The sequence below is a fragment of the Phalacrocorax carbo genome, chromosome 1 (genome assembly GCF_963921805.1).
Source record: "Phalacrocorax carbo chromosome 1, bPhaCar2.1, whole genome shotgun sequence".
Classification (NCBI taxonomy): Eukaryota; Metazoa; Chordata; class Aves; order Suliformes; family Phalacrocoracidae; genus Phalacrocorax; species Phalacrocorax carbo.
The window spans coordinates 66,169,538-66,184,713 of record NC_087513.1 but is presented as its reverse complement, the minus strand read 5'-3'; the positions used below and the strand labels follow the sequence as shown (position 1 = coordinate 66,184,713).

Below are 15,176 nucleotides of genomic sequence, written 5' to 3'. Positions count from 1 at the left end.
TTATTTCATAGAAGCACTGTTCTACACTTCTGAAGTACAGAAATGTGATATATTACAAATGCGGTGTAAACTCCTGTGATCTGTTGATTTGTTAGATTTATATTGCATACTGCATTCAGGAACAGCAGTTGATACTTCACTGAAAACAATTTTGCTGGTATTTCTGTCTGGAAAATAAGATGGACACCTAATTGAGTATTGCTATTAAATGCAATTTTTGGAAGAGAAACTTTAGGTAGTAGCGAAGTACTCTTTAACGTTGAAATAACTGGATTTTACCTCTGACAGAATCTACCAATAGCTATAATATTCCTCTTACTTATGAAAAGATGACACAAGTACTGTTTCCTCTATCCAGGTTCTAATTTCTGCTTCCTTTCGGCATTTTTCTTGAATGTCTGTGTTCCAATGCTTCAGCCTCCCTAAGACAATTTTCTCCATCAATCTCCTATAAGACTTTTACAATTGCAGTAGTCTGTTTTTCAAGCCCAGCTTTGATTGATAATACTTATTGCTGTCATCATCCTATAGAAGCCATTGTTTTACAAGGGATCCGCTCAGTTCTTTCTTGCAATCTGATTTTGTTGCAGTACTTCATCCATCTGGCTAAGAGCTCACTAATATTTTCATGTTCCTCTGCTTATCCAACACATTCTTTCACAGGAGTGTTCTTTTTTCAAATGCTTAGGTTACCATTTCTGCTCTTTAGTTATAACCTTCTACTTTCTTCTATACATAAACTTTGTATTAGCTGGATATGCAACTGAATTTGCCTTGGTAGACTGCTCTTGAATCTAGTTCAGAAACAATGTGTGTGCAAACTGCAGCGAGTACAAAAATTAGGACTTTGTGAAGTTGAACATATGACGTTGTATTATCATGTGTTACTTAAACTAGTTCTTTCCCAACATTTTCCTGAACAGGACATGGAAATTTTTGAAGAAACAAAGCATGTAAAATATCTTATCCTTATTCACTTCTTAATTTCAAGAAAAATCAGATCAATCTTTGTCCTGATTGCTTCAAATTTTATTTTGCTATAAAGTGAATTCTGCCGCCTCCTTCTTCCTTTTGGGCTAATCATAGTTAACCCAGCTGACCACAGAATCAAATCCTTTTAAATTACTCTGAAGATTTAAAACTTAATGAGGGATGTAGGGTATCTATGCTGGGCCAAACCGTAGCCTTGATCTTGTTTTTTTCAAAGGCTCTAGTTTTGATTATGGAGTGTGCTGGAAAAAGTTTTGCAGAAGTTTTTATATTGAGAATTTACTTTTGACCAGGTAATCAGAGTAGTTTTACCCAAATAATGGCGGTTTTCATAGGATCATACTATGACTACATGATACTGGATGGGATGAAATTACTAATTTTTGTGTCTCAAATGTAAGTCATCTGTAAAATATCAATCTTGCATATGTGTTGATACAGAGTAATACATAATTGAGGTCTTGCTGGATTGTTTTTAAAGGAACAAAGGCGTAACAGGTTAGCCCGGGAGCTGCCTTCTACTGTGCCACGAGACAAGGTAAGTAAATGTTGATATTTATTTATTCATGTAAAGTTTAATGCATTCTCCTTTGATCCAATCTAAGTATTGGAGACTTTGATATACATGCTGCCCCACTTTGATAAGCTTGGGAGCTTGCAGGTATTGACTGTTTTCTTTCAATTTCATAAGATAGAAGTGGAATGTTATTTTCTTCTTCCAAAGCTGCAATTTTTGGCAGGTTTTAAATATGGGATTTCTGAAGACTTGCATAGAAAATTACATTAATATTACACTTACTACTTGAATGTCATCTGAGGTAAGGCTTAAAATGCCTACAGGTGTTAAAAATGGAGTCAGAGCCTGCATGCTTAAATTTATGGTTGACACACTGATTTTGAAAGACAAACAGTGATTTAAAATACTCAGTGTGCCAACATAGTGACTTGGTGGTGTGGTTTTTTTTAAGTCACTCTTAAAACTGCAACTTATTGCAGTCTTGCTTTCATTGGGAGAAGATGGTGGAGGTGACATTTTCAGTTCATCATCATAATCCAGTCATGTATTCTGTCTCTGGAGCTTTGTTTTACCAAGTTTTGGGATTAGTTCAATGACAAGTATGTATGTGGGTGCAAGAACCAAGTGTCAGGGAAAACATGGCCTAGCTGTAGAAATGAATGGTCTGACAATCAGCTGGAATTTTAGACAGCTAGGTATTTAATATTACGTGAAGAATATAGAATCCAAATATACAGAATATAGTTTAAGCACCTCACAGGTTGTAATGGGAGTTACTACAGTTGATAGAAATTGGTTCATTAAGTTTGTTAGCTTAAAAAGTGAGACCAAGTCCCAGAATGGATCTAATATTACTGCCTTTAATGAGTAGAAGCCAGCTGATGGATGAACTGGGAATTGAAGGTAGCTATCTAGAGATTGGTTTCAGTGCTCTTTGATCCTTCTTTTTATTGACTTATATTTATGTCATCAGTGTAGATGCTGAAATGAAGTTGAAGGCCAGATAAGGCAAAAGTCTCTTAACTGTCTTGGAGATGCTCCCCTCTCCCCCCCGCCCTTTTCTGCTTATATTACTGCTTTGCTTACAAATTAGAAATATTTTCTTTTCTGGATTTTTAAAGATGCTAGTAGGTAAAAGTGTATGAAATTTGCTAGGTAGATTTGGTGGTCTTCAGTTGAAATTTTTTTTCCCCCTCCCTGCATTTTTTACCTTAGTCTACTAAAGCTCCAGGTGCATTGACACCTGCTTCCCAGGAGGCTGTTACTGCTGCTTCTGCTGAGGCTGATGGCAAGGTCTGTCTTGATTTTTCCTGTAAGCACTGCATGCACATTTCTGTTGTGGTGCACCGTGGATAGTACAGAAAGCAGTTTGTATTTAGTGCTCTGTCACTGACACAGTATGCCCTACAGAGTATAGACTTGGCATTACTGATTTTAGTGTGTGCAGTGGCAGGTAAAGATGTGCCATTAGGTGGCAAAGTTACTGCTTTCTGTTTGAACTCTCGGTTGCAATATATTGTGGTGCAAGTATGCAGCATAATTTGCCTCAAACCGTAGTCAATAGATTGTTTGGTGCAACAGTATTGTAATGAAAAGTGTTCAGCATGGTTGTTAAACTGCATGTTTTTGATGTGTTGACAGTTAAAGAAGGAGGACAGAAGATAAGCTAAAAAATGTGAGTTTCCTGCTTCCTGCAGGGAATCTTTGTAGGCTTTGTTCAAACTGAACCTCCTTGTTCTTGTTTCACATAATCATCCCATCCCTGGTTTACTTGCATCCGTGAAATGTGTTCTGCAGTGGGTTTTTTATACATCAGGTGTGGTGTTTCTGATGTTAAAATGACAGCTCATCACTGCAAAGACTTTGATAATTGCTTTTACATGGAGTCAGAAAAGATGGGTAGTCAAAAGTTTGTGTATTAGGAGTACCAAGAGGACCCAGGCTTTCTTCTGCTTTATTGCATGTGCACATTAAGCAAAGCTACCGATTCTATCCTGTACAAAGTAGTTAAAATAAAAATTTAGTCAGTAGTAGAATTTTAACTATCATTTTTGTCAGAATTTTAGGGGTTCTGATACACTGCAAACATTAAAAAGAAAGCAAGAGCTACTGTGAGGACACTGTTGTGACTTAAGAAGTTGCAGGAAGCTGTCAGATCTGGTTTAACTTGTGTTTCCCACAGAACCTATCCATTATTAGGTGGTACATTCTCAACACCTTTTCTCTTGTGAAAAAGTGTAGTTTCTGAAACTATTTTGGAGATAGAGCGGGCTCCACAGCAATACTGAATGAGAGTGGCATAGGGATTTTTGCCATTTTGAAGAGCTGTCCTTACAGTCAGAAATAATGTAGCGGAGCTTTCCTCATCAATGGTTCTCTCTTATTAGCAGAAGTTAATTTGAATTCTTATAGTGTATTTTTTACAGCACCTCTGAAGAGTTGTGCAATTTTAATAAAATTTCTGATGCATGCAGTTAGCTGGGTTTCTTCCTTGTATGCAATTCTTGGTATTCTGTTTGACATGCTGTTTCTCACTCTTTTTAGACTCAAGATCAGCCTTAGGTTTTTTAATTGTAAACACAATAGATACATTTAGCTTATTTCCTCCTATATCTGAAACAAGACATAAGTAGTAGTAGTAGTTCAGAGCCTTGGATGACCTTGAATGTTTTTCAACAGCAATGGATTTTAAAGCACAGTAGTAAATAGAACAGGTACTAGGCTTATGGAAAGGTACAAAATAAAAATTACCACTGTTCCACATCAAAATAAAAGGGTTTGCTTAAATTTTTTTTAATAAAAACTAATTTAACATGTGGTGGATGACATCTACTAATATTTCTTTTGTCCAGTGATCCCTTATGTTAGAGTTGGGTGTTATATCCTTTTCTCAGGAGAACAGTGAGTTCATTCTTTGTCTGGGACTTGCCAGAAACTCTGATATTCACTTCCAGAGGATGGTGATTTTTGTTTTGTTTTGATCAGATACAAAAAAACCTTCTGTAAATTGAGGTCTGGCAGCATGAATATGTTCATAGCTGTGGTCACCAGAAATATAAATGTGCCTATTTTTTAGCTGTTACTGTGAGAAACTTCAGTTTGTATTTAAATAAAATAACAAAGATGTTAAATTCAAGTCTTCCAAGAGCTGTCGTGATCTTCAAAACATACTTTAGGAATGATCCTGATAGTATAGGTTGTATTGCTCCAAGGATGTATGGTAAAAGTGGTAAAAGCCAAATGGTTTAGGAAGACCATTCCTTATTTCACAAGTGATTCATAGACCCTTAAAATGCTGGAGAGCTTATCTGTGAGGCATTTTCATAGCATTATTAGGAAGAATATGAGTTCTAAAAGCTTTCATTTTACTGGTGCTTTGTGTCAGCTGTAAGCAGCAAAGGGAGAACAGAGATGGGGAATGCGAAGAATAGAATGAAGGGAATATACATATGAAAATCTTATTTTTAGTGAGTCTTATCTATGATCAAACCTACTGTTACTGAGCTAGACACTGTTTTGCAGTGTGGAAGATCTAACTCTCCAATGTTTCTTCATTGTGCTGTTTGTGCAGGCCGCTCCTGGAGCGGGAGATACGTCTCAGGAGCCTGGAACAGGCAGCTGGAGAGGAATGCTGAAACCCTCAAAAGTGGAAGAGGTATCAGCAGAGGAAAAATCCAAGCCAGCTGCAGCCCTACCTGCTAGTCCTCAAAAAGGACATGCTGTAAACCTATTAGATGTGGTGAGTCATGAAAGAAATACCTGCTCTTCGTAGTTTAGGCACAGGAAAGAAAACATCTGAATTACAGATCTTGTAACTTTGCTACTAATAATGTGATATCTTTGTAAATAGTTACCACTGTAGGGACAGGGAGCTCTAGCCAGTCTCTTCTGCTTTTCTGCTTGCCCAATCCTTCATCTTTTCCCCCCTCCAGTTCCAGCCTATGATTTGGGATAACTGGCTTCCTTTCACAAATTCCTGTGCAAATGTACTCTTATGTCTAGATCATTCTTTGTACAGAAACAAATGTCAGCTCATGTCTCAACTCAAATTCACGCTCTTTTTTTGCTGAAGTTGGTATTTTTATATTAAAGGAAAAGAATCATTAAAGACAATACCCATTTTAGTTAAAAAGAGATGGAGATCCTTTAAGTGTTTAGAGAGCTTAGTTCCTTTAGTGAGCTTTTAAAAAAAAAAAATAAAAAATTAGTGGTGGTGCCTCCTGGCCTTTGTTTCACAGATCTGGATTTTGACGTGTCTCTAATTTTATTTCTGAAGAATTGGAGGTTTGTTGTAAGAAAGGCTACATCTATCAAACTGTCAGATTAGAAGAGCAATAGTTTAGTTTAGACTCAACAGTTCTAATTTTATTTACTTTTGCAAATGAGCAGAATTGGTAAACTGAGGTTTTTATTTTTTTTTGTAGCCTGTACCTGTTGCACGCAAACTTTCTGCCCGTGAGCAACGAGATTGTGAAGTGATTGAACGACTTATTAAATCTTACTTCCTTATTGTCAGGAAGAACATTCAAGACAGGTAAAACAAAACTTCCTTTAAATGTTTAAGGCATACAAATATTGTGATATCTTAAGAGTCCTGTATATAATCATGTTCTTATATCATGTTCTTATGTTTGTAAGCAGAGAGAAAATATATTTTTTTTTTAGAAGGGTAAAACTTGACTTTTCACAGAATTAAGAAGCCTGAAGAAGCACTTGTTTTCTCTAATGGTTTGAGTTCTGTATTATATTAAGTGAAAGATTTAATTATTTAGGAGATACCTACTTTTCTGCAGGGTACTGCAATTCAGATGAATGATTTGCAGCAAATAACTGGAATGAACTCTAGGTGCTGTGTAACCCTGACAGAACTTAGCTTTGCCATCCTGTTATTTCGAACAGGAAGGTTGAATAGGAACTACTGTGGCTGTTTTCTAGTACTTGGCAGTAAGCACTGAAATATCATAAAAGTGATGTTTCTCCTGTATGCAACTATGGAAAATGCCTTTAAAGTTTTGCGTAAAAAATGTCATACTTTTTTTTTTTTTTAAAAAAACAAAGAATTATGTAAAACTTTGCTTTGCTTAAGACTTTGTAGAAAGACCCAACTTTTAAATATATATTTCAATATATATAGGTATATAGGGAAAATCTGGGGAGAAATAGGGGAATCTGGAAACCAGGGTTTAGAGGGTTTATCAGTGAGGTGATAAGTTTTATTCTATTAAGTAAACTAATATTCTCCTCAATATAATTTTTAGTATTTCATAGCAGGGAATTGCGTTGTTTACCTTTTTACTGCAGTGTTAGTGTTAGTAGTGTTACCTCCTTGCATACTCTAAACAAACCCTTCACATTCTTTGCAGTAAATATGCATGCATAATAAGAAAAATAAAATGCTATTTGATGTATTAGGAAATCCTCACCTAATTCACAAATACTTTTAGGAAGTTCCTCTCGAAGATGGTATTTGTGTCCATCCCGTATCATACTTTCAGAACTAATTCAGGCTCTTACTTGGGTGATTTGGATGGTATCTGTACCCACACAGCTTTGAATCTGAGTTTTGAGTTCTTTCACTCTTAGCCAGGTGACTTCCAAAATATTCTAGGCCTCTTCCTTAAGCAATTTTGGTAGAAATTACAATGTATTGGCTTGAAGGGAGAATGTAAATTGAATTAGTTGAGCACTAGTAGATCTATACAGTCTCATCATGATTTCCCAGAAGTCTTCCCACAACTGGCTAGTTAACGAACCATTAAGCAGCAGAATGTAGTGGGGAAAATTCCCAGCCAAACTTGGGAGTACTATTTCAAAAGCTCAGATGTGCTGATGGATCTTGGTTGATCTTGGCTCTGGCCGTTTAGACTCGCGTGGTCCTTATCAAGTTAATTCTGCAGTGACAGTTGCAGCACTCTGAGAATGAGCAAAAACTCTTGATCTGCCTTGATTTAGGTTTAAGGCTATAGGCACATGAGAAGAGGCATGTGGTCACTACTTAATGAGTCAGTACTGATTATATGTCAACTCCCAGTCCACTCTAGTTGCAAATGCAGCTGCTAAGAATTACACCAATAAGGTTGTCTAAACTAACATGTTTTATTCCTCAGGTGGGAACGACCATCAGTATTTCTATTGTCCGTTACTGTCACTCCGATTAAATAACCTGAGGTGCACTAATTCAAATTTTGATCCCATGTTTATATCCTTAAATTTTGGTACTGCGTTAGTATGATGCTTTGATTTTGTCAATACGAAAATATTTCCGCCCACTTTTTTGGAAGAGTACTGCTACACGTATCCTAAGTCCTGAAGAAAATCAGGTTTAGCTAGATTCAATACTTGGAAGTTTTTTTTCAGGAAGCTTAGTGGCATGGAAATCAGAGCTAAGACAGTGCTTTCTTTCAGGTTTTTTAGCCTGACACAGAGCTGAAAAATGTTTTTCTACAGATTCAGTAGTATCTTTCTGATGGATTATTGTTCATGATTCGCACTGATTGGTGCCTGCCTCCAATCCAGACAAGTACATTTTTCATACTTAAACTCCGTTTGCAGTTTTAAATTACCTTCATGTTATGCTGTCTGATCAGAGATAATGTGGCCTGGTGTTTGAATGGTGATCCTGTTTGCAGTTCATCTGCTAAGTAAGATTGGATGTATTGATTCTTTCTTTGCCTCTTTCCTTTCTCATCACACATTAAGATTGAGTCTAGGGTTGACGTGCTTAGAGCTTTTTGTCATGCCTAGCGCAGTGGAGGCTCAGGTTGGTCTGTAGTGAGCAAAGTAATTTAGTCTTATGTTTTACATTATATATATTCATGTTTTTTACAATGCAGCTATCCTATTTGAAAGAAATTCAACAGCTCTTAAATTGCATAAAATATTTACTTGAGAGAGTTATTTATGGTAGTGGTAAATTCCTGGTAGTTTGAGCCAAGGTTGTGTGTAGCCACTTGCTCACACTGTGCATTTTTTCATCTAGAATAGACTGGGTTTTGAATAATTCTTTCTGAAGAAACAATTTTCATGTGCTTACAGTGTGCCAAAGGCAGTGATGCATTTTCTGGTGAACCATGTGAAAGACACTCTGCAGAGTGAGCTGGTAGGCCAGCTCTATAAATCCTTGTTGTTGGATGACCTTCTGACAGAATCTGAGGACATGGCACAGCGCAGGAAAGAGGCAGCTGACATGCTAAAGGTATTAAAAAGATGAGGAGCTCATGGGAGTAGTTAATTAAATTGAAACCATAAAATGTGAGATTTTTTTTAAGACTTGCCTTCCTTTTTTCTTTGGTTTTAATAATTTGCTTGTATTTAACTTTATAGAGTTCAGTTCTCTTTTGGGGGGATTAAGCTTGCAATACTTTAAGTGCTGTTCATGTGTGTGCTTTACCCAGAGCTTACTGGCCAATGGCTGGTGTATCTAGACAGTGCCCCGTAGTATGAACAGTGGGAATGCTGGGACTTGCGATGACCCCTGCGTACATCGGTATGATAGTGTGTTTGTGACATGTCTGTGTGCAGAACTCTTAATTTTTTCATTGTTCAATTACATGGTGTAACAGAGTCTGCTACAGCTGCAGCAGAAATATGCTGCTCTGGACTGAAGTGTGTAGAAGAGGGCCCTTCTGCCAGTTCAGCGCACTGAAGAAGTAGCAAGAGGTGTTCCTCTCTCATATGCAGTGTGGTCACACAGTGCGTGTTTGAGAGATTGGATACCCTGAGACACTGCTTGTCCAAGACCACTTGCAGCAAGGTTAATCTTTGCTATTATGTGGTCAACATTTGAGTGAGGGGAACTGTCTGTTAACAGTCTTTTAAGCTGTAAACTTTATAGGGCCAAACTCAGAATTCAGATTTCCCCAAACTGGAGTAATACTTGAAATAATGTTAGTGTTAGTTGGTATCCTGAGCTTTTAAATTTGCGAAGTTTAGCAGGCTAGACGGTAATGAATGCATCAGAATACTAAAAGTGATACAAAATAGGTAGTTTCCCTTTTATTTTGAGGAAGGTTTAAAGCATTAAAACAGTGTGTGCGGGGGGGAAAAGTCTGCCCTTCTTGAAAATTTATTTATAAATGCAAAATGTTAAGACAAAGGTGTTATTGGAAACACCGAGTATGTAAAAGTTGCTTAAAACAATGACAATGAGCTCTTTTTGCTTCTAACTGAAAGTTCAGTTTTCAATTAATTTTAAATTCTTATCTATCTAAAGAAATGATTTAATGACACCTATGCTAAGTTTTACCATCACCTTTTGGTTTGTAGTGTTTTCCACTTGCCTAATCTTTTGCAGGTAGAAGGCTTCAGTGCTGTTGCAGGTTGTTACCCCTCCTTTCATAACAAAAATGATAACCTTTAGTTTGATTTTTAACATCATCCTTCCTAGGCTGCTGCTGTTACCTCTTTGAGAAATATCTTCAGAAATATGAATTAACTTTGGCTTCTCTGTCTTTCTGTGTGCAGGCCCTGCAGCGAGCCAGTCAGATCATTGCAGAGATTCGTGAGACACATCTTTGGTGAAGGCTGTACCAGCCACACTATTTATATGCATTGGAGGTTACGTTGACTTGAAAATTGCTAGGCATGGTATACGGAGTAGAACTTTTATTTATGAACTCTTATCTGTGTACTGCAACTGTGTAAATCTGCTCATGTAAAGACAGTTGGTTTGATTTGCAAACAGAAAAATATGCTGTATTTTGCAAAAGAAGTCATATTTAATCCACATAATAAATGGCTCTAAATGTTTCCTTACCAGCTTTCTGGTGCAAATTAAAGCAGACCATGTCTACTGTCTCAGTGACAGTCTCATTTGAACTTGAGGAAAAAACATTAAAGTTCCAGTGCCTGACTTCCTAAACAGGTTGCCTGTGATTAAGATGGACGGTGTAGTCTTGTGGCATAGTTTTAAGCTGCTTTTACAATAGGAGTTTAAATACTGTGAAGAGAAGAGATCACCGAGTATTTTCCTTCATTAATATATTGCATGCACTATGACAGATGGAGGTATCAATTTTATAGTACAGTAGAGATGTCTACCGTATTACTGTGTCTGTGTCCCTGTTTTTTTTTTCCCCAAAATGCTAAAACTGCAGACAAATCTTTGAACTTCATTTCATGGAGTATCATGGAGGAAGAATTAGCCTGGAGCTTGTGAACAATAACAGCCTACTAAAAAGAAAGTGGGTGCAAAGTTATTCATGTGCACTGGAGCTTGTGTGCAAATGTTGGGGATTATAATCAGGTGCAAGAACACCTTCCCCTTCCTCCCTCCTGGGACCAAGCCCCTGGACCATCCGACAGTCAGTTTGTTCTGGCAGAATTAAGAAATAAACAGATTTCAAAACTGTTATGGGATAGTGTTTCTTTTAAAAAAAGATTAATTTGGCCAGGGAGAACGGGATCCCCACAACTTCTTCCAAATTTTGGGATGTATGACAGTATGTGTGCTTGGAATATTTATACCAGAGATTACAGTTGCTTTTGAGATTATTTACTGTGCTGTAAGTAGCTTTTTTTTTTTTGAGGACAATCCTAAAATTAGGGAATTTTAGGTTGGCAATTAAGTTGGTGAGTTATTTTCTTCCAGTTATAATTCATAGAGATAAATATTGATCACACTAGCCTTTAAAAAGTAAATGTTGATTTTTATGAATAAAAATTTATTTAAACCCCAGCCAGCACACTTGCATGTACTTTTCAGGCAGATTCACTTTTTTGTATAAAAATGTTTACTATGGTGTTGCTCATGTTTTATATCTTTAACGTAACTTGCATGAAAAATAGGACACTGCTGTTAACATCCGTGGCTTGCTGTTATGCTAATGGGCCAACATAGTGAAATTTTTATGACCATGTTCGGTTCCTTCCCCATTTCATCAGTTAACAGAAATTGAATTCTTTTTGTAAGCTGCTAAAGATTGAAAATTTAAAACTCATTAAGACGTCGGTTTACCAGAAAGTTTGTTTAAAAATGCATTTTTCTCACGGTAGTCTTCAGTTTGGCACCAATATAAGCACAAGGAGTTGAGTCTGACAGATGCAACTTTTGGATGCTTTTATGCACAATTGGAAATAATTCATGCAGACCACAGAAATATAGTTTGAAACAGCCTCAAATGTCATGATGTATGCATTACATGTAATGAATACAAAGGAAGTAATTTTAACTGCTTGCACTGTACCAAGGGTGGTAGTTCTCAGACTTAAGAAACGGGACTGTAGTGAAGTTGAAGCGCAAGCCACTTTTCAAATCAGTTTTGGTGAACAGCGAAAGCTTTTGAGAGTTTTGTCAAAAACATTACATTGCTGGTTGGAATTCACTTGACACCTCTCTCCCTTTTACTTTTGACAGCTAAGAAGTATGTTTTCAACAAGGTAGAGCCGTCCATGAGTGAGTTGCTACCTAAGCTTTAACTCCCAAAGCTCTTGTGAAGAAATACTCTGACTTGCACAGTTTTGAAATGCTGCATAAAGCAAATGAATGCCATTGATTTTTCAAAATTCCTGCAAGTGATAAGTGGCTCTGTAACGTCATGTGACACTTCCACATTGTTAATTTGTTTTTTGAAATGTTTTGACTTTTAAGTTTCACCAACATTTTCAATTTTGGTAGTGTTTGAGTGCCAAGCGATGAACTTGATTTGTAATCCTTGATGCAAGTCGTTAAAAATCCATGCTGTAACAATCCTGTTATTCAATAAACAGATAATATACAAAATTAATTATCCCAGAAATGAAGTGTTGAACTGACTTGTAGTTCAGGTAGCAGGACTTCCATTGACAAGTTATTGGTGTAACTCCCTATAATTGTACAGCCTTACCTAATTTTGTACTTGCCCTTGTGCAGTTCTGCGTTGTCGGTTCTTGTACTGTTGCATAAGTAATAGTGGAGACAGGCTGCTAGGGGCTATTAATTGTTTCTAAAAAAATCTGTTGCCTGCAACTGCATTAAAATACTTAAAATGCTACAGTTACTGCCACCATTTAAAGAAATCATGGGGAAACTGTGGGGGAAAAAGCCTAATGAAGGCAGCAACTGAAAAATTACCAGATTAGATGGATGGTTTACAAACGCCTTCTAGTTCACCTTATTTGATGAACACTAAAAAAATGCTTCTGTCATGAGTGCACAAATTTCAGCTAACTTAAGATAACTTGGTATCCAGTGAAACGCACAATCATGGGGGAGAACAACCACTGTAGCTAAGTTTAGCTTAGTAAATGTTTGACATTAATACCTGACCTCTGTGTGGTACTACTGTAAATAAAACATAGGATCCCTGTGTGAACAGAGTTTGTCAATAAATTGCTTGGGGTTTTTAGTAGCTGGCTTCAAATTTCACGAAGTGGAATAGATGGGTACGGGGCGCGTCTGTGTGCTTCAAGCTGTATTCTGAAGGCGACATAACACTTGCCTAACAGTTGCCTTAACCCTATGCTTTATGGAGGATTGACTTTGAAAGATGCCAGACTGAACATTGCACACTCGAGTCCCTGCTTTATGATATACAGCAGGGGAAACAACTTGCCAGCCTGTTGTGCCCGTTGGTAAGTTTAATTGAATTACCTTGAGTATTTTTTTTCTACAGTTAAATCCTTTAGCTCTGAGAGTGATTGCTAGCTAGTGTGTTCTGTAGATACTGCAGATCTCAAGTGCATCTGCTTTTTAACTTGTTGCCAGTTAAACTGTGTGCTTTGGGGTGAGAGCTAGACAATTAATACTTCAAAGTTTAAGAGAAAAACGGAGTAGACCACCGGAATATGGTTTTACGCCCAGTAACACTGTTTAAAATAGGGAAGGTGCTTTCATGCTCCAATAGCTCCCTTTTAGTTTACTTGCTGCATGCCCTCTCACCCTTTACCTCTTCATTGCTTGTAGCCACAGTAATGTAAAATTAACTCCTCCAGTTTTTTGCTGCCCCTAGGTGCTGTACAATGTTGTTTGGTTGGGTTTTTTTGTGTGTTGTTTTTTTTTTAATATCTAGCCCAAATAATTACTTTTCTTCTTGCACTTCCAAACTGCTTCATGCATTTGTAGAGATGTTAAGTACTTGAATGTTAGTTACTACTTGTTTACGTGTGAACAAACTATGTCTCTGGTTACCGGAACATACCTGTTTGGAGTGTATGAGAAACAAGACCAGGCTAAAAAAGAATACTTGATTTTTTTGGTCATTCTTGATTGATTCTCAGCTCAAGTGTTCAAATGCTCAGTTATGATACATGTACAGTCATGAAAAGTAGTGGTTGTGTGTAGCTGTTTGTTGGAAAGACTCAGGGCAGGGTTTGGATTGCTAGGAGTTGGTCACAAGGCAGCATGGACTAAATTTCTTGGAGTTTATGGATCTTATTAAAAACGTTGTATGCAAAGAATTTAATTCCCTTTTTTATTTTGTATTTGTAAAAATAAATAAACTCCTTTAAATACTTGATCCAAGTGGGTACTAATGCTTTTTTTTAAAAAAAGCTAAAATTCGTGGATAGATAACGTATCTGCACCATTTGGAGATGAAGGAAAAAAGGTAGGCAAGAGATCAGACATGACACACTACTCCTAGGAGTTTATTTCATGCAACCATGAAGTAACTGTCAAGTCTGATCTGTTGTATTTCACTGGAGGCTAACATGGGTGTGTACTGGTAAATCTTGTTCCCAGGTGCATGTTTCTGTATTGCTGTGATCATTCTGTCATTTAAGGAACAAGGCAGCTGTATTAAGTGGATGAACTTAACTTTACCTTTCCTTCTTCTACCCTCTTCACGTCAAAGTTGTGATTTTTCCTCCATATGCTTTCTCTAGGATAGTGCTGATCATTACTGCAGCTTTAGGCAAAGTCACAGGCAACACAAACTGGTCCTGAGAGCTGACAGGATACATAGAGCTTTTTTCTAAGGTAGACATTAGGATAGAGAGATATCACTATCAGGCAGATAACTGGGATCTAGAAACTGAAATACTAAAACTCTACGTGGTGAGCCAATGAGTTTAATATAGTCTGAAGAAACTGTGACTGTATAAACAGCAAGCCACTACGATTTATTACTATTGAAATCTTGATTGACAGTGCAAATAGAGCCTCCTTCAAGTTGGTCACATCAAGCTGATCAACATCAAGTAAGAGAAAGAGACCAGAACCAACCCATCTAGAAAAAAACAATGGAAACTCCCCACCCAATGCTAGAATATCTAGGTTCTTGAGCCTTCTTAACATTTCTTATAATTTCCCCATTCTTCTCATAGGCAACATAAAAGGTGGTGTTGAGCTCCGACATTCAAGTAGCCTCTCCCCTTGTGGCTGCTGTGACTGCAAAACCGTATTGTCTAGGAGTTTCATGGACTAGAAGATGATTCTCTTGGGGTAAGAGTGAGGATTACCCTAAACCTTGAGTACAAGACTGCAGCCAAGGCCCAAAGCAGTCAGTCACCTCCTAAATCAGACTGAGGGTTTCATGTGTGTTTGCACTGGGGCTGGGAGGGTCCCTTAGTAAAAAAGTTCTGAGCCACCCCGCTACAGTACTGTATTTGAAGTCAACCAGTTCTAAGTAATTCAAACATGGTCTTGTACTACAATCTTGGTATCACATGAGGGTTTTTTTGCTGTTCCGGTGACCTGGCTGTCACTATGGAAGGAGACTTTAGCAAGGTGTTGCACTCCATGCTTATTTGA

General features: G+C 37.3%; 1 protein-coding gene across 7 annotated transcripts in view; it reads left to right on the top strand.

The window, feature by feature from the left end:
* The window catches only part of DNM1L (dynamin 1 like), a 41,948-nt gene extending 28,007 nt beyond the window's left edge, over window positions 1-13,941 (top strand). For 4 of the 7 annotated variants that reach the window (XM_064457667.1, XM_064457680.1, XM_064457718.1 and 1 more), the window contains 6 exons: window positions 1,472-1,528; window positions 2,723-2,800; window positions 5,079-5,246; window positions 5,932-6,041; window positions 8,543-8,702; window positions 9,971-13,941. In XM_064457667.1, the coding sequence (XP_064313737.1) occupies window positions 1,472-1,528; window positions 2,723-2,800; window positions 5,079-5,246; window positions 5,932-6,041; window positions 8,543-8,702; window positions 9,971-10,027 (630 nt within the window). In that variant the 3' untranslated portion in view covers window positions 10,028-13,941. The remainder of the gene's footprint in view (window positions 1-1,471; window positions 1,529-2,722; window positions 2,801-5,078; window positions 5,247-5,931; window positions 6,042-8,542; window positions 8,703-9,970) is intronic. The other 3 variants (XM_064457700.1, XM_064457690.1, XR_010373885.1) reach the window with 2 other exon arrangements.
* The last annotated feature ends 1,235 nt before the right edge of the window (window positions 13,942-15,176 follow it).